This window comes from Mesoplodon densirostris, chromosome 2 (genome assembly GCF_025265405.1).
Source record: "Mesoplodon densirostris isolate mMesDen1 chromosome 2, mMesDen1 primary haplotype, whole genome shotgun sequence".
NCBI lineage: Eukaryota > Metazoa > Chordata > Mammalia > Artiodactyla > Ziphiidae > Mesoplodon > Mesoplodon densirostris.
The window spans coordinates 249,434-267,019 of record NC_082662.1 but is presented as its reverse complement, the minus strand read 5'-3'; the positions used below and the strand labels follow the sequence as shown (position 1 = coordinate 267,019).

The 17,586-nt window shown below is 65.8% G+C and overlaps 2 protein-coding genes across 2 annotated transcripts; one reads left to right on the top strand and one right to left on the bottom strand.

The window, feature by feature from the left end:
- Positions 1-1,205: 1,205 nt before the first annotated feature.
- RNF223 (ring finger protein 223) lies at positions 1,206-3,951 on the top strand. Its single transcript, XM_060079140.1, has 2 exons — positions 1,206-1,345; positions 2,797-3,951. The coding sequence occupies exon 2, from the start codon at positions 2,806-2,808 to the stop codon at positions 3,562-3,564; it is 759 nt and encodes a 252-aa protein (XP_059935123.1). The 5' UTR covers positions 1,206-1,345; positions 2,797-2,805; the 3' UTR covers positions 3,565-3,951.
- Positions 3,952-4,356: 405 nt separating this feature from the next.
- Positions 4,357-17,347, bottom strand: LOC132484166 (tyrosine-protein phosphatase non-receptor type 11-like). Its single transcript, XM_060090386.1, has 16 exons — positions 17,334-17,347; positions 11,312-11,434; positions 10,128-10,322; positions 9,297-9,483; positions 9,101-9,220; positions 8,790-8,903; positions 8,538-8,634; positions 8,216-8,295; positions 7,721-7,876; positions 7,380-7,511; positions 6,479-6,633; positions 6,306-6,373; positions 5,798-6,116; positions 5,618-5,668; positions 4,744-4,840; positions 4,357-4,551 (listed from the first exon to the last, which is right to left on the bottom strand). The coding sequence occupies exons 1-16, from the start codon at positions 17,345-17,347 to the stop codon at positions 4,357-4,359; spliced, it is 2,103 nt and encodes a 700-aa protein (XP_059946369.1).
- Between the last annotated feature and the right edge of the window lie 239 nt (positions 17,348-17,586).

The window sequence follows — 17,586 nt, the reverse complement described above, 5'->3', positions numbered from 1 at the left end:
CTACCCACTGAGGAGTCAGGGGGCCCCTACCTGGTGGGCGGGGATGAGGTGGGCCGTCCCCCACCAGGGTGGACCACTGCTCCCAGCCTCACCAAGCTCAGCATCCCCTCCCCACAGGCTCGCGATTGGGGTCCCATCTCAGGTGGGCTGGGCCCCAAGTCTAGATCAGGTGCACACTGAGGTGTGCTGCGTGCAGCTGGGGGGTGGGGGCAGGGAAGCCACGGGGCGTGGGGGAGAGCCTGCTGTGACCCTGGGGCCAGGATCCGGTGTCAGATGGGGGAGCCCCTGGCTAGGACCCAGGGCCCTCTGGCACAGCCTCACCCCCTGCATCCTGGCCTCCAGCCAGGCCTCTGCACAGGCTGGCCCTGCGGGCTGCTGGGACCCCGTACCTACTGGCTGAAACTGCTCCCCGTCCCCCGGGGAGACTTCCGGCTCCCCTGGCTGAGTGGGCGCTTCCTTGGAGTCCTTGCCCTACGTGTGTAACTGAGGTGCCCCAGCAGACCTGGCTCCCCTGAAACAAGTTCCTGTGGCCAGCCTGGCGCCTGGCCCGCCCTCACCCCTGGCTCAGCCCTTGGGTGCTCCCAGCCCTGACCCCTCACCCCACTCTCTGGACCCAGAGCAGGGAGTTCCCTCCAGGCCCCCAAAGGCTGTAAGTGGGGAGGGATGGGCGGGGTCAGCAGAAGCCCCAGTTCGGGTGGTGCTGCTTACGGTGGGGGCAGCCGCGCGGATGAGGTGGGCGCTGGGGCGAGGGGCAGGGACCCTCCGGGGGGCCCACCCAGGAGCTCAGGTGCCGCCACCTGGAACAGGGTTGGTGAGCAGATCTGTTTCCGGAGGGGCTGCTCCAGCATCTCAGGGGCCATGTGGGTAGGGGAGAGCTTTCAACCAGGCATCCAGCCACCCCCCCAGACCTGCCCAGACTACGGATCCCTGCTGACCCCCAGCCCCACCCCAGGCTCCACCCCAGACCTCTCACTTCTGACTCCCCGCCCTCGGCTGGCTGCCCAGCCTGCCAGGGACAGGACAGGAGGCCAGCCAATCCTGGAAGCGGGCCGCGCCCCTGGCCAGCATGATCCCGAGCAAGCGTATAAATACACCTGCCGGGAGCCCACGCCCAGAGGACTGACACCTGCCTCAGACAGCGCTCTACACCTGGAGGAGGACACACACCCACCCACCCCCCCGCCCCCCAGCGGCCCTCGAGAGGAACAGCGGCCAGGCAGTGCACAGGCCGGCCTGGCCTGGAGGGGAAGGACCCAGCGCTGCCCGGACGAGTGAGCTCGGGGCCTCAACCTGGCCGTGCCAGCCAAGAGGGTCGTGCCCGGGCCCCGCTGACCCCGGCTACCAGGTAAGGCCGGCTCAGCTGGCACTCACCTCTCACCTGTACAGGCCCAGGGTGGGGCACCTCCTCAGAGGGGTGGGGCCTCCGTGCCAAGGAACCGGTTATGTGGGGTGAACTGGCTGGGGGAGGACAGCCCGCAGCACCCCCAGACCCTGCTGAGGCTGCGGCCTGGCCTGCGGCAACTGCTGGCACCAAACGTGATGCCATCTCATGCTGCCGTGCCGGGGCACTGGTGACATCACGGTGACGTCACCGTGACTCACAGCGGTCCCCGTCAGGAGGCGGCAACACCTGAGCCTTCGTGGCACGTCCCTGCGAAGTCACCCCACCATCCCTCCTGGACTGACCAGCACGTCAGGGTCGGGTCACCCCTGGGGGGCCTCCTGGGCTCCATGGGGTCACGTGGCCGGCGTCTTCCCAGGGCCCTGGCCTCCCCTGTCCGTCGTGAAGGTGAAGGGCAAGTCAGCCCCTTGCCTGCCCTCCCCCAAGCAGGAGCCACGTGGCCGCCTGGGGAGGAGGCCTGGGCCCCGTGAAGGGGCAGCGGGCGAGGGGGAGGACGTCCCACTGCCTCCCGACGGCAGCTGTGGCTGGCGTGACCCTCCCCGGGGGCGGGCCGGCCTAGAGACGGTGGCTGGGGCTCGTCCAGCATCCCGCCCCCCCGCTCCCCTGGCCACAGGCTGAGGAGCACTTCCAGGCCCGGAGGGCCAGCATCAGGTGGCCCTGCAGGTTCAGGCCGTAGCTGGGAGACAAACCTCCTCCTCGGGCCACGGCCACCAGGCTTGCTCAGGCCCTCCAGTCTCCCGCAGCGCATCCAGCTCAGGCCGGCTCTAGATCCAGAGTCCCAACCCTCACCCAGCCAGGCCTGGCACCCACCCTCACACAACTGCCCGCAGATCGGGTGCGCGCCAACCAAATCGGCCGCCCACACTGGGATCTGTGTTCAAACCCACTCCACCTGACCCAGAGCCACACTCCTCCCGTGAGAGCCCGGGTCCCACTGGCTGTCACCCCAGCCTCTGAGCTGCCTCTTCTGCACCGTGGCTGTTCTGTATCACGTGCCCAGGGCCCACCCCGGCAGAGCCCCGATGTAAATAGTAACTGTTGTGGGCCATTGTCATCATCACCTTTATTTCTGCCCAGTGGCACGTCCAGGTAGGCCAGGGCTGGTGGGAGGAGTCTACAGAGCAGTGGTCCACAGGGCCCAGGCAGGCTGGGACACCCCAGGATGCTGAGCCCTGACTCAGCAGGTGAGGGGCTGGGGAGCGCAGGGTTACAACTTGAGCAGAAAGACCTTGAGCCAGGGACAGGTGGGACTTGGTGGGGGTGCCTGCAGATGGGCAGTGTCCTTCCCGGAATCTCTGGGTGATGCAAGAAAGGGACAGGGAGACAGCGACAGACAGACCTTGCAGGAAAGGGGCAATCGAGGTCACTCACAGGGGTCTCTGTTTGTCCCACAGCCCAGGACCATGTCATCAGGCCCGCAGGTGTGGCACACGGCCACGCCGCCTGCCGGCAGGAGCAGACCCACAGCCACAGTGCCCAGGTCCCCCGGCTCGGCCGGCAGCCCCAGGTCCCCTGGCACCCCTGGATCAGAGAAAGTGGCCTCCCCCCTGGAGTGCTCCATCTGCTTCTCGGGCTACGACAACATCTTCAAGACACCCAAGGAGCTCTCCTGCACCCATGTCTTCTGCTTGGAGTGCCTTGCACGGATGGCAGCCACCCAGCCCGCAGGCCAGCCGGGCAGCGAGGCCGTGCCCTGCCCGTTCTGCCGGCGGCCCACGGCCATGCCCGCTGCCGGGGCCCCCGCGCTGCACACCAGCCGCCAGCTGCAGGCTCGGATGCCGGCACACCTGCGGCGGGAAGAGCCCGTGTGGCTGGAGGGCACCAAGCTGTGCTGCCGCCTGCCGCCTTCTGCGCCTGGCCCTGTGGCGCCTGGCTTCGTGTATGTGGACGTGAGCCCGAGCAAGCCCGCCACGCCCACAGCGCCCGTGCCCACCCCGGGCCCTGCCCGCCGTCGGGGCTGCCTGGCCCGCTGCTGGGCGCACCGCAGCGACTGGAAGCGCGCGGCACTCATCGCGGCGCTGCTGTTTGTGCTCTTCTGCGTGGTGCTCTGGCCCGTGCAGTGCGCGCTCAGGACCGGGAGCCTGCACTGCCTCCCCCGGCCGCCCCCCGCCGCCGCCACAGCCGCCACCACCTTCTCGCTTGGGTCCCTGGCTGACAGCTAGGGTTACCACCCCCATCCCCGGGATCCCAGAGGAGCCCCCTGGGATCTCTGAGGAACCCATACCCGGTTCGGCACACCTGCCCCCCGCTCTCTGGCCCTGGCTCCTATCGGGTGGACAAAATGGTCCCCCGAGCTCCCAGGGATCACAGATCCCTTTGGGCCCCAGAGGCCGCCCTCCAAACTTCCATCTTGCAGATGGGGAGACTGAGGTCCAGGAGAGAGCTTGGCGAGGCCCCCTCCCCGTACACACTGTGAATCGCCCGCAAGACCAGCCCCTTGCTGAAAAGGGAGCGGGCTCGCCATCTTTCTTTTATTTTCACATTTCGCCCACGGCTCCTCCCTTCCCCAGGCAGGGCTGGCCCCTCCCCTTGGGTGGCCAGGGGGACAGAGGGCAGCGGCGGGGAGCCCAGCCCACCCTCCTGAACTGTACAGTTTTAAATACATTACTTTGTACGCGCAGTGGTAACGGGTCCTCACCCTCTGTGTCCTCTTTCCTGCACCATTAAGCCTCTCCCTCCAGAAAAGCCCCCAGTCTGCCCCTTCCGCAAAGACCCTCAATCCAGAGGACACCCCCACTGGACTGCACTCCCAGCAGCACCTAGGGTGGATGGCCGCAGGTTCTAGAGGGTCCCCTCTGGGCTGTGGATGGGCTGTGGTGCTTCTGGACTTGGCTGCCCCCGGGGCCGTGAGGCTCTCCCAGGGAGATGGGGAGGGCCTGGAGCACCTGGGGCAGGCGGGACTGGTGTGGGGCCTTGGCCTGGTCCAGAGCCCTCCTCCCCAGCCCCCACCATGGTCACACCAGGCCGCATCCCCCAGAAGTCACGGCCCCACAGTCCTGCCTGGAGCCCTGACTGGTGGGCCGCAGGACCCCGTGGCCCCGGGAACCAAAGCCCAAGTGTGCACGGAAGCGGGGCTGGCGACAACCAGCGTGTCCTGAAGACCCACAGACCTCAGGTTCCTCCAGCAGACCCTCCCGGGCCAGGCCTGGCTGGTGAAGCGAGTGTCGCAAGGGCGGGCAGGAGTCCTGCCAACCCCCACCCCTCCCCCACCCGGTTCTGCCCTTAGCCCCAGGAATCCTGCACCACCAGCTTGGCATGGCAGAGAGGCCAGGCCGGTCCCGGCTCGCACAGGTCCAGCCTCCCCACCCCTCACCCCAAAGCCCAGGACTTCCTGCTCCTACCAGCTGGGCCTCTGGCTCAGGGACACCCTGGGGAAGCTGGGCCCAGTCGTGGGGACCCACATGCTCCCTTTCTCCAGGCCCCGACAAAGACGCAGAACTGAGAAGAAGGCATTTTACTGAGGAGACCACAAAGCCACAGGGACATCCGTGATGGGAGGGTGCAGCTTGTGGTGGACCACAAGCCAGTGACATCACACCATCACAAACCAGGCAGGCACACACGGAACCTCGCCCTCATCACCGTGGTCACACGAGCACGTCACATATTCTCTCATTCAACAAACATGTCTACACATGACCGCAATGTGACGGTCTGGGCTAGGCCTGGACACGGCAGGGACTGAGCCACTGCCTGGGCCACGTCCTAGACCACAGCTGTGGGCAGGGCTGAGAAGCAGCTCTGAAGGGGTGGGGGGCATGCAGGATGCAGGGGAGAGGGGCACAAACGCTGGTGACCACAGACTGGCACTCACTTGCTGGTCACTCGAGTCCCACATACAGGCTGACACTCAAACGTGTGGCACACACAAGGTCACACATAGTCAGTGCGCCGTGCAGGTGGTCACTGGTGGCCTCCCACACTGAGACAAACCGCAGCCCTGCAGCCTTGCCTCCTCTCCTCCAGGAGGGGCAGGGACACCGGATCTCCTGACCTTCCCTCACCATTTCTGGACGTGCAGACCTGGTCAGGGAGGGTCTGAGGGGCTAGACCCGGGACCCCCGCCCCCCAACCCCGCAACTATCCGGGCTGGGCGCCGGTCTGCACAGTCCTAAACACAGTCCTTTGGAGGAACGCGAGGGCCGGCCTTGCTGGGCTCCCGCCTTCTTGCACGGCTCCAGCCCCACTCGGGGCGCGCGCACTCGGGGCCCTCACGGCCAGAGGCGCAGCAGGTTCTCGTATACGTGGCCGGAGGCCTCCGGGGTGCTGCGGGCGGAGACGGGCTTCGGCTGGGGGCCACCTGCGATCCCGCCCCCTCGCCCGGGCCACGCCCCCGAGGCCTCCCTGCCGGGACTCCGCCCCACCCCCAACCCCAGTCCCCGACGCCCCACTCACGCCGCCGGCGCCCGGGACGGCGCGGGTCCGGGGCTACAGCCGGGGTCGGAGGGCGAGGCGCCCACCTTCAGGGAGTCGCGCTCCTCGTGCGGCTCGCGCTGAGGGGAGGGGCCGCTGGTCACCATGGTGATGCCCCCGCAGGTTCCGCCCCGGCCCGGCCCTGCCCCCACCTGCTCGCGCAGGCGTAGCTGCTCGCCCCGGATGTACCGCTGCAGCGCCAGGTACACGAACTTGTACTGCGCCTCGGTCTGCACCATCCCCGAGCGCTGCCGCCGCACATGTTGGATCGTCTTGGGGACGTCGATGTCGCAGTCCAGCCCTGGGGATGAGCGAGCTCAGGGCGGGGCGGTGAGGCAGGGAGGAGGTGGGAGGGCCAGATGAAATAGGCGGGGCCGGCAACTGCAGGAGGGCGGGGCTAGATGGAAGGGGAGGGGCAGGTACCCGGGGCGGGGCTAGATGGGAGGGGCGGGGCTCGATTGCGGGGCGGGGCCTGCCTGGGGCGGCTCACCCTGCCTGCGAATGACGTCCACCAGGATGTCAATCACAATGATTGTGCCAGTGCGTCCGATGCCGGCGCTGTGGGGACGGACCAGGAGGCCTGTGGCCAGTTGGTGGGACAAAGCCGTGGCCCCTTCCCCGGTGGCACCTGTGCCGCCAGCCCCGCCCCGTCCCTGGTCGCACCTGCAGTGCACTACCATGGGTCCGGCCCCTGGCATGCTGCTCTGGGCCCGGTTCACCTCGTCCAGGAAGCCAAGGACGCCGGTGGGCTCGGCCGGGACCCCGTGGTCCGGCCAGCCGAAGTACTGGCAGTGCGTCACTGTGCGCGGTGACTCCTCCTGGGCAGGGCGGGCTGGTGAGCGCCAACCGGGGGGGTCTGGGCAGGTCCCAGGCGCCCCGCGCAGTGTCGGGGCTGACGCTGCTGTGACCCTCGGTGGGGAGGGGCCCAGGGACTGAACCGGGAGGAGGCAGGCTGTGGCGCGGTGGGGTTTGCCAGAAGGAGTGACCAGCGGGGCCCAGACAGAGCAAGAGGGAGTGGGAGGAAAAGATGGGATTCAGGGCTTGGGGGACCCCCAGATGGCCCCCAGGAGGCTCAGGTGCCCGGGGAAAGGAAGAAAGACGTCTGGGGGAGGGAGCAGCTTTCTGGGAAGTGAATTCTATTTGGGAAAGGCCAAATGCAGAGGCTGGCAGGACCCCCCAGGTGGTTAGACAAAGGGAACTGTCCAGGAGGGATCTGTGCCTGGGACAGGAATGGGCGCCACTAACATACAAAGGAGGCCCATACAAAGGAGGCCGAAGGTGCTGAGACGGCCCAGGGAAGGACCGGAGGGAGAGGTGCATGTGGGTGTGAGGCCGCCCTGGAGCCAGGCAATTGTGGCTGAGAACGTGCCCGATTGGGAACACTGCCCAGCAGAGCCCACGCCAAGCCTGTGCCCACTGGATTGAGGGACGTGGAAGCCACCAGGGCCAGTGGGGTCGGGTGGAGGCAGGGCCAGCCCAGGGCCTCCTCACCCCAGCGCAGGCCCGGGGACTTCCCGACCACTCTGACCCTGGCCCCACAGGTCTCGTTGCCCTCCAGTCTCACCTGGTCTGCCCGCCACACCTGCAGCTCCCTCACACAATAGCCCTGGGCCTGGTGCTCAGCAACGTTGCACACACGCAGGCGGCCATACTCTTGGCTGCCATGCAGCTCTGGCCAGTATCGGAAACACTTGTTCTGGGAGGGTGGGGGCATGGCATCAGCCATACTGGAAGACCACCAGCACCCTTGCCCCTCTGCCCTGTGGGACACACACGGGGTCTCTTCAGTGCCCTCCCTGCTCCCCCAGCACCCCTAAGACTGAAGAAGCAAGGCTGGGCCAGCGCCAGCACCGGTCCAGTGGGGCAAACGGCAGGAGGAGGAGGAACACGATCCTGAGCCCCTACCCGGCCTCGCTCCACCTCTCTGGTGGTCATGACGATGACACGCGTGTTCTCCTGGTGCACCATGGCCCAGAAGGCAGCCACCGTAGTTGGCAGACAGCCCTGGGTGGCGATGTACACCTTTCCTGGTCCACGGCCTGGCTTCTCCTCTGGGTCACTCTGAAAGGAGGTGGGGTCAACTGCCTGCTGTTTCCAGGAATTAAAGTGCCAGAGGACCAATGCAAGTTGATGCAAATGATATGCAAAGTAGCCCAGCGGCTCACACACAGTCTGCCGAGGGTGGGAGGGTCTTAGAACCAATATTTAGTCCAGCAGGCTCTGAGGACCCTTCTGAGGACCCCTTGTGGACTGCTGCACCCTGAATATCTACTGTCTTGCCAAGGTCCACAGATCACTTCACGAGCTCCAGGCTCATTATTTTGGGGGATGGGGTGACTGGTGTTTGATCCACGCGGGGCCACGCATGCAGCTGGCCACCCACACCTCATGCACACTCACCCTGATGTAGTTGGCGTTGATGTAGTCGGCTCCAGGCGCGCTGTCCTCCACATCACGAAGCATGACACGGGTGGTATCAACTGGGAAGGGAAGAAGCTGCCTCGGTCTCCAGGGCAGAGGGGATGCTCGTGGACCCCGCCTGCTTCCTGGCCCGCTGACCCGTGGTGAGCAGAGACAAAGGACAGAAGGGCAAGAGGGGGCATCACACCACTGACGGGGAATGACCCCTGCCTTCACCCCCCAGGACCCCTCTGCCAGATGGGCCCGTGAATGTGGTGAATGGAGCCCTGGCCCCCCATGTGGCCCCAGGCCCTGGCCTCACAGGGGAGGATGTTCTTGTATCGGTTCTTGGGCTTGTTCTCCAGCCGCTGGCCCTCCTTCCGGGGATACAGGAGCCGGCATTCCTGCTGCTGCAGCATCTGGGGGAAGTGGGGCTTTAGCCCGTGGCCCCAACCCTTCCCCGGAGCCCTCAACACCCACACCCCCTGACCCACACCCCTCTGCTGGCCCTTGCCACAGCCCCAGAGGATGGGAGTCGGGGCCGGGTTGGGGGGAGTGGGCAGCAGCCCGGCACCTCAAACTCCTCCCAGAAGCCCAGCTTGGCCTTCTCGCTGGCATCCATGGCCTCGCTGAGCTCCCGCACACGGCTGTCAATGCTTGTGGCGCTGATTCTCGTGGTCTTGAGGGGCTGGCAGGGAGAGGCCCGCGTCCAAGCTCAGCAGGGTCCAGTGGACCCCACAGTGCCCCGGCCCCCACACCCTTGCCCTCGGCCACCCTGCGCCAGCCTGGTGTCCTTTTTCCCGGGTGGGGCCGTGCCAGAATCCCTTGCCCCCCCAGGTGGAGAAGCCCCCTCAGAGCCCAAGGTTCAGGTGCCCAGGGGCGTACCTGCTGGAGGTGCACTACGGTCCCCGACCTCTCCACCAGAGGGTTCTTCCTGTAGCACTCCACCAGATCTCCCAGGGTGTGAAACCGCTCGCCACCTCCCACATCGTACTTCCCATCTGGCTGTGGGCGCGGCAGTGAGCGGCCGGTGGTGCCCCCTCCCCTGGGTCACCCCCCAGCCCCGGCCACTGCCTCCTACCTGGAAGTGGATCATGACATGGGTGACGCGTGCCTGGCGGTCTGCCCTGCCCAGCTGCTGTGTGAGCACTGACAGCACGAAGTCCCCAGGTTTGCTCTGACTCTCCCGAACCAGAAAGCTGCCCGGACGCCCCTTCTGCATCAGCAGCTTCTCGGCCTCCTTGCCAGACAGGTGCCCGTGGTACCACCTGGCCCGGGACGGCACAGGTGAGACCAGGGGCCCCGGCCTGGCCAGGTGAGGGGCACAGACCCACATGTAGCCTAAGGCTCTGAGACAGATACCGAGAGAGGCACAGACCCACCCAGACCTCGGGGGCCCAGGCAGCACCCGCACCCAGGCCAGCCTCCGTCAGCCCTGCCCACCTCTCCGACCCAGAAAGCAGCAGGAGGCAGGACAGGCGGGCTCTGCAGTGCCCCACGTTGACCACCAGGTGGCCGCCTCGTCCTCAGCAAGGAGGGGCAGGATGGTCTCCCCAGGCCAGCCCCACCCTGCTTCCTCGGCAGCTGCAGCTGCCCCAGACCTCCGCAGTGCACATGGGGAAACCGAGGCTGGGGGAACCTGCTCTCCCCAAGTCACCAGCCAGGAGGGCAGGGGGCAGGCTGTCTGCAGCCCTCCCACCCCGCACCCACCCCTGTGGCTGGTGCCTGGGACCTGGAAGGAACGAGGCCAGAGCCCCAGGGGAGGGGGTGCAGGACGCTCCCTCCGCTTTGCCACAGCTGTGCCCGAGCCTGACCCTGAGTCCTGGGGGCAGAGGATACCCAGAGGCCATGCCCAGCGGCCCCTGCCCCCTCGGTCACTCGCACGCACACCTGTGCAGACCCAGCTGCTTACCGTTCCGATGTGGGGTCCTGGCAGCTCAGCGGGTGCCAGAGCTCCACGGGGGCCCCGCCGCGCTCTCGGAGCCCCTCGCGCTGGCCTGTGTAGTGCTGCACCAGCTCGGCCAGCGTCGCGAACTTCTCCCCTCCATACAGATCGTAGTAGTCGCCTGTGTTCTGGATCTTGATGTGGGTCACCTCGTTGTGGCGCCTAGAAGGGCCGGTGCGCCAGCCGCCGTTGGGGGTTGCTGCTCCCATCACCACCCTCAGCTTCCCGAACAGTCCCTGGGGTTTTCCTGCCCTGAGATCTCGGCTTCTGCTGTCCCCCTGCCACGAACAGCACAGCCAAGGCCAGGCCCCTCCCCTCTGCAGCTCCCCGTCCAGCCAGTGTCCGGGCCCCACCCTGGGTGGTGGGCACCCCACCCCCACTGCCCCGGGGCAGCCAAGCTTGGGCTTGTCGATCACAGGCCTGACTCTCCCTTGGCCTGGAGGCTGAGGCTGGGGCAGCCTCTCCAGACAGACTCTGCCTTACTCCAGACCACCTGCCCAGGGGCTCCAGAGGATGGGGGACTGGGGCCCCGAGACTGCTTCCCCAGGTGTCCCAGTGTGGCCTGGGAGGCCCCAGGGGAGAATGTCTGTGTCTCCAAGGTGAGGGAAGTCCATCCTGAGGGCCAACCTCATCCCGCCTGCTGCCCAGGTTTAGTAGAAAACCCAGAAGGATCTGGAGCCCTTTGGGCAGACCCCTCCCCAGACCCCAGACTGACCCGCCTCACCCAGGTGGACACGGATCCGGCTGTCCACTCTGCTGGTTGCGACCCCTCCTGCCCATCCTCCCCGCACATTGGCCCTTTCAGGGCTCCAGTGAGACCCCCAGTGGGCGGCATCCCCAGGAGATGGGGGCACAGTCTCGGCCATTGAGGCCCCTCAGAGGGTGGGAGGGAGGCCCTGCCGAAGCCCACCTCACGGAGCCCTCCCTGAGGGCCTCTCTAAGTGGCCCCCTCCTGCCCAGAGGCCACCTGGCCAGGAATGCCAGACTCCCCCCGAAGATCTCATCCCCAGCAGGGGTCCTCACTGCCCACCCCCTCTGGAAGGACTGGGGAGCCTGATCCCCAGCTGTGCCCCCAGCTGAGGGCGTTCCAACCCCTTGAAGTCTTGCGGGACCTCGGGACCTGTCCACACCTGGCAGCACCACTCACCCACCTGACGGACAGTGTGAAGCCCCCCGGGCGGCTCTTGCTGGGTCTTGCCAGGAAGCTCCCGTGCTGGCCCTTGGACAGGAGCAGCTGCTCCGCCTCCACCCCGCTGATGTTGGGATGAAACCACCTGGAATGAGGACAGCAAGTTGGTGACGAGAGAGCCAGGATCACTGGGCAGTCCTGACCACACCCACAATGGCTGCTGGGGCTGCCCTGCACTCACCACCGTCCTTGAGCCGTGACCACAGGGTCTGAGGTCTGTGGGGAAGGAGGGGGCGCTGGGGGGGGCACAGGGGACACAGACGGGCAGACACTGTCCCACAGTGGCAGGTGGGGAGGGCAGACCCCCTCCAGAGCCCCCACAAGGACACCAGCAGGAACCTCAGCTCAAGCTCTCAGCTGTCTCTCCCCCCGCCCACCGCCCACCGGGCGTCCCAGCTCAGCTGAAGGCACTCGGGACCCCCCACAGCCACCCAGGGCTCCCTTCCTCCCCTTACAGCCCAGCAGCAGACCCTGGTGGCCCCCCCCAACCTTCACCGCCCCTCCCGGTCCTGGCCACCACCCTCTCCCGAGGGACCCCAGCATGGCACGCCAGTCACTGGGTCAGCACCCCCGGAACAAGAGCACAGCCCACAGGCCCGTCACCCCCGAGAGCGCCCCCCACCCCGTTGCCGCCTGCCAGTCCCGGCCCCTCACCCCCACCAGGCCGTGCCCCTCAGGGCCGCTGCCCCAGCTGTTCTCCGCTCCCGGCCCACATCGAGTGACAGAGGGACCCTCTCCCCTCACTCTTAGACACTTATTCTGCTTTATTTTTCTTCACAGTATTGGTCACCTTCTGGACATATGTTACATATTTATTGGCTTGTAGTCTATCTCCTTGATTTAAGCTCCACAAGGGCAGTGTGTACGGCAGGGTTGAAAACAGAGCCTGGGCATTAACAAACATACTTGAATTCAGAAGTGAGTGACCTACGAACGGGTGGTGGGTGCTGGGCGAGCCCAGAGAGTCACCATCTGTTCTGCTGGGGGTCCAGGCTGAGAGGGACTCAACCCCACCCCTGCCGCTGCCACCGCCCTGGGACTGACCTTCACAGCCTCCCGCAGGAGATGGGGGGACGGGGCAGGGGGACCTCATCAGGACTGCACATGAGCCCACGGCTGAGGTCATGACTGCTGTTAACTTTACCCCGGTGGCTTCTGTCTCCGGGCGTCTCCCAGGAATTTCTGGGCCTGGTATTAAATCATACTCGTGCGGTGGGCCCAGAGCGTCTCAGAGCAGGGTCCCTGCACGATCCCCCAGAGGGACACTGTGACACAGTAACTGGCCTTCCATTGACAACACTGTGTCTCCCAAAGGTCACTGCAGGAAGGGTTTGGGATCTCTGGTTCAGAGGTGTGTCCCTGGCTCACTGCGCAGGTGACACACGGTGTTGGGGGTAGTCCTGACCCATCCTGCATCCAGTGGGAAACTGGGGCCCCCGACTCCAGCTCTGCTGCCTTGCGACCCCCCAGGCCCCGCCCAGTTGTTCACAGTCATAACCCGCGCACAAATGGGGTGGGGCTGCTGTGCCCTGGGCAGACCCTGCCCCGCCCCACAGCTGACCCAGTACCATCTCGCCCCATTGAGAGAGATCTTTCTGGAATGGGAATCAGATCACATCTCTTGCGTAAAAGCCAGCCTGCACGCCTCCTCCGGTCCTCCTGTCACTCCCTTGCCTCTCCTGGGCCCCCTTCGTCCCTGCCATCAGCTCCTTCCTGACCCCTCCAAGGAACCACTGTGCTCAGTCTACATCGCACTGTCTGATGCATAGTCCATGGCAGGTGTGGGGTGTGCAGGTGAATGGATTAAAATTCAGCAGAATCATAATCCCAGTTCCTGGGTCACAGTGGCTACATTTCACTGCTGAAAGCCATGTGTGGCCACTGGAGGCTGTCGACTGCGGGTGGGAAAGAAATACTTCCAGCATCACAGAAAGTTGTGGCCTATGGTCCACGCGGCCCATCTGCGCCTGAGTCCCCACAGACCTGTCTCCCTGGGCTCTCAGGGTCTCCGCCGGCCTCCCAGGACCAGTGGTCAGGCCTCCTTCCAGAAGCACGCACTCCACATGGGAGTTCCCCACACTCCCCTGCTTTGCCACCTCAGCCGGCCTGGGTCCTCTTCCTTCTTCTGACCCCGCGGTGTTGGAGCCCCACCACCTGTGCCCTACACGTGTCTCCACGTCCACGCACTGTCTACACCTCCAGCCCCACCTGGGCTCTGAGCTTCAAGCTCATAGACACAACTCTTTCCAGTATCTCTGTCTGAAAGGTAACAGCATCTCTATCTTAACGTTTGCAAAATTCGAAACTCCTCATAGGGCCCCTGAAGCCCTGTTCTTCTATGCAGTCCTCACTCAGTGAAGGGGGTCACCGCCCGCCCATCACTCAGGTCCCTGCCCTCAACTCCCCAGCACTCTCTCGACGCTGTGCCCTCTTATCCTGACTTCCGAACACCCCAGAACCAACCACTTCTCCCACCGCCCTGGGACCAGTGCCCACCGGCTCTTGCCTGGACAGCAGGATCGATTCCAGGCCTCGAGGCCTCATCCTTCACCCTCAGCAGAGCCATGGCAGACAGAAGGGTTCTCAGAAAATGCACATCAGAGCCGTTTAAACCTTGCCAGTGGTCCTGCGTGGCTGCCAGGACGCTCACACACACCTCAAGGACCCCCCACTAGAAAGCCCCTCCCCCCGTTGTCCATCTCTCTGTTCACTGACCTCACTCCTCACCTGGCCACCTCCAGCCGGCCCTACGGGGCACGGCTCACACTCCCTCCCTGACCATCCCGCTGCCCCTGCCATCAACACTGCAGCTGCATCACTGCCCCACCTTCCACGTGTGGCACGTGCAACAGCAGACGGGCACGTACAGGCTTCTGCGTTTACCTGTCTCCCGGTGTCTTCATCACCAGACGTGAGCCCCGGGGAGGACAGGCTCCGTTCTGACCTCTGTGGCTCCCCAGGGTCCATGTACTGGTTCAGAGAGGCCCAGAAGCTCAGGTGACCTGCTCAGGGCCACCCAGAGCTCCTATCCAGCTCTCCTTGGGGGAAGGAGGGATACCACCAGCCAGGCACTTCCTGGGCACTTTTTGGGCCTGGGGTCTCAAGCTCCCTCCCGCGCTGGTTCTAGAGCAGTGGGACCTGGGGGTGATTTGGTCGAGTGGTCCAGCAGATGAAGCTGCCAGGGAAGGCTTCCATGGGGAGGAGCTGCCACATGATGCCCTCCGGGGCCAATCACAGGACAGGAGGCGAGGCCACCAGGAAAAGGGCGAAGGCCTCTTGCCGTCAGAGACATGGCAGTGTGTGTGTGTGGGGGACTGGAACCCAAAGGAAGGCCTCCGACCCCCCCACCCGGGGGCCACCCACTCTGCTGAACCACATCCTGTGCCCAGATGCCGCCTCCCCCAGTCCCAGCAGCCTCAGACGCCAGTCCAAGATGGGCGATGCCCAGAGCGTGGGACCAGGGGCAGAGGGGGGAGGCCCCGCAGCAGAGCCGCGGAGCGGGGGGAGGGGCGCGTCGCTCGTCCTTTCTGGGGCTCCCGCTCACACTTTCCGTCCCACTCTCCTCCCCGAAAGCCGCCCCGGGTCTATCGGGTGGAAATCTCCGGGGGGGTGGCGTATCCTGAGAGGCCACAGCAGCTCACACCACAGCAGCTGCAACCCCAGGTCGAGGTAGGCCTCGCTCCCCCGACCAGGCCCAGCGGTGGAGCCAGTTGTCCACAGGCTGGCGCGGCCGGCGGCCCCTGGCTGAGGGGTGGGACGAGGTGGTCCCATCTCCAGTCTCCACACCAGGGTCACTTCTGTGCCAAAGGGCTCCCTGCTCGGTGGCAGGTCGGTGACTCAGCTCTGCCCTGGTCACATGGTCAGGCAGGCCTGGGAGAGGGGCAGGTGAGGTGGGCAGGGCGCACTGGGCTCCCCATGGGTCTAACAGCCTGGGCCTGTCAAGGCCAAGCTGAGTCCAGTCAGTGCTCCGGAGCCCAAGAACAGCCCAGCCTGAGCCCACTGGCCACTGTCTGGTCCAGCTTTCTGTGTGGCCTTGGTGTCCCAAATGTAGATGGCACAGCTCCAACCCTGGGACCCTAGGAGACCCATGAATGGCCTGTCGACATGCTTACACACGTGGTACAGGGGCTGGACACACCTGCAGGGAAGACATTGTCATGATGGTGGGAGATACACAGACAAGTGGGGAGGGTCCCAGGCTGGAACTCCGGGGCTGGGGACCCCAGAGCACAGTCAGTGTTCTTCTCCATCCCCCCGCCCCCAGCCCCTCCTGGTCCCAGAGGAACCTGAACCAAGGCCTGTCCTGTCTATGCAGAACCGAACTAGCCAGAGACACGCTTTCCTCTCCAATCTGGAACCGGGCGGGAGCTCGAGGGTGCGCAGCAGCTCCCCGTAGGACCCGGCTCCTTCCCAAGCACCAGTATCAACACATCAAACAACAGCCCTAGGCAGGACTTGCGCCCAGCCCTGCCCACAGCGCCAGAGTCCTGGGGCGAGTGGTGCCGATGACGGGGCCCGTTGACCCACAAACCACAGGGCGATGGGAAGGCGCCACAGGGTGGGGGCAGGTGTAGGGGGATGGGCTTCGCTTGGGATTTGGTTGGGCCTGCCCAGGCCTGATAGGGGTGTGGGCAGGGACCCAGGGGCCAGAGGAGTGACAGTCCAGATGGTCATCACAGGGTGGGGCGGGGAGGGTTGGCGAGGGCGGGCAGAGCCACACCCGGGGCTTTCCCAGGCTGGCCCAGGGTCACATGCACATGACACGGACATGACCTTTTCTGAGCGCCAGAACTTGCCTGGGGGACAAGAAGGAGTGAGGCCGAGTGGAGCCGGAGGGGTGGTTCCAGGCAGACCCTGAAACATCCTCCTGCCTGAGCTCCAGCTGGATGTTAAACCTGGGAATCACAGGGCTCTGGGGCTGACAGGTTCTTGGAGACCCAACCCACCTCCACTGTTCCTGAGCCTGAGCAGGCCCTCGGCCCTGCCGCAGGCCGCCGTGCCAGCCACACCACAGCCCTTAGGGATTCTGGAGCCCCCACCGCTGCCGCGCTGCCCTGGCCCCGCAGATCGGGTCTTGTCCAGCCCCCTCACTGATCTAGGGAGTCACTCGGGGTCTTAGGGCGACCCTCCCTGTGACCTCCAGCCTCACCAAGCCCCAGAGGGGGGTGTTCCAGATGTGCCAGGAAGTGGCGACAGGCGTCTCACAACTGCGGCTCGCCACTGATGTCCACATCCAGCTGGGGTCTGAGCTCACAGGAGTGTGTGCACACCCCGGGGTGGGTGGGGGGGCTGGTGGAAAGGGCAGGAAGGGCCCCTTCCTGTACACGTCCTGTCTTCCCTCTTCACGGAGGCCAGAAGCTGGCTTGACTTGAGCCCTGTCCCGGGTCTCACACACACCCCTGCCAGGAAGCTCACCCCTAAACCTGGTCCTTAGGAGGGTCGGGGCGGGGGGTGGGTGAGCCTGTCAAGGGAGGGCTGGTCCTTGCAGGTCAAGGGGCCACGACTAGAGGGGGAGACCAGAGCCTCCAGGATGGCCCCAGTTTCAGGACTGGGGAAAGGGGGGACCCCGCCAGGTGTAACACATCTCTGGTGGCCCAAAGCGAGCCTGGAACAAGGCAAGGAGTCCAGGGGAGTGAGAGAGAGAGGGTCTGTTACTGACCTGACACGTGCTGCCCACTCTAGGCTCCAGCCACTGCCACCCGAGAGCACCATCCATTCCCTAGGGTCAGGGTACCTCTGACCCCCCCACCCAGACCCAGGCCCCAATCGGAAAGAGTCCTATCCACCCGCCGGGGTGAGGCTGGGCCTCGCTGGCCCGGGACGCGTGGAAGGGGGCGGCTGTCAGAAGGTCAGGCCTGAGCGCCACCGATCTGGAGCAGGAGGCGCCCCGGGGAGCATCTCGCCCGCACCCCCTGTCCGCGCCCGTCGGCCGGAACCGCACGTGGTGGGGTCCCGGCTTCTGGCCACCGGGCGGCCGGGCTCACCTGCGCGAGGTCATGTCTGCTGGGCTCAGGGTGCTCCGGCCGCACGGAGGAGGCCCCGCCTACCTCGAGGATCCGCCCACAGGAGCCCCGCCCACCGGGACACCGCCCCGCCCACCCTAGAGGCCACGCCCCTCCCGAGCTCCCTTAAAAGGAGCCGCGCCCACAGGTCTCGCTACGGTGCTGGGAGGTTGCACCAGTTCCACAGGGCGCCGGGCTTCAGGACGAGGGGCTCACGCGACATCACGGGCTCGGA

Bases quoted from the DNA above. Each gene is read 5' to 3' on its own strand.
- RNF223 (XM_060079140.1), top strand. From the start codon at position 2,806: ATGTCATCAGGCCCGCAGGTGTGGCACACGGCCACGCCGCCTGCCGGC.
- LOC132484166 (XM_060090386.1), bottom strand. The intron at 8,296-8,537 runs GTGAGGCCAGGG...TTCCCTTCCCAG, and splicing joins ATACAAGAACATCCTCCCCT to TTGATACCACCCGTGTCATG. The intron at 4,552-4,743 runs GTAGGAGCAGGA...TCGCTTCACCAG, and splicing joins CTGAGCCAGAGGCCCAGCTG to CCAGGCCTGGCCCGGGAGGG.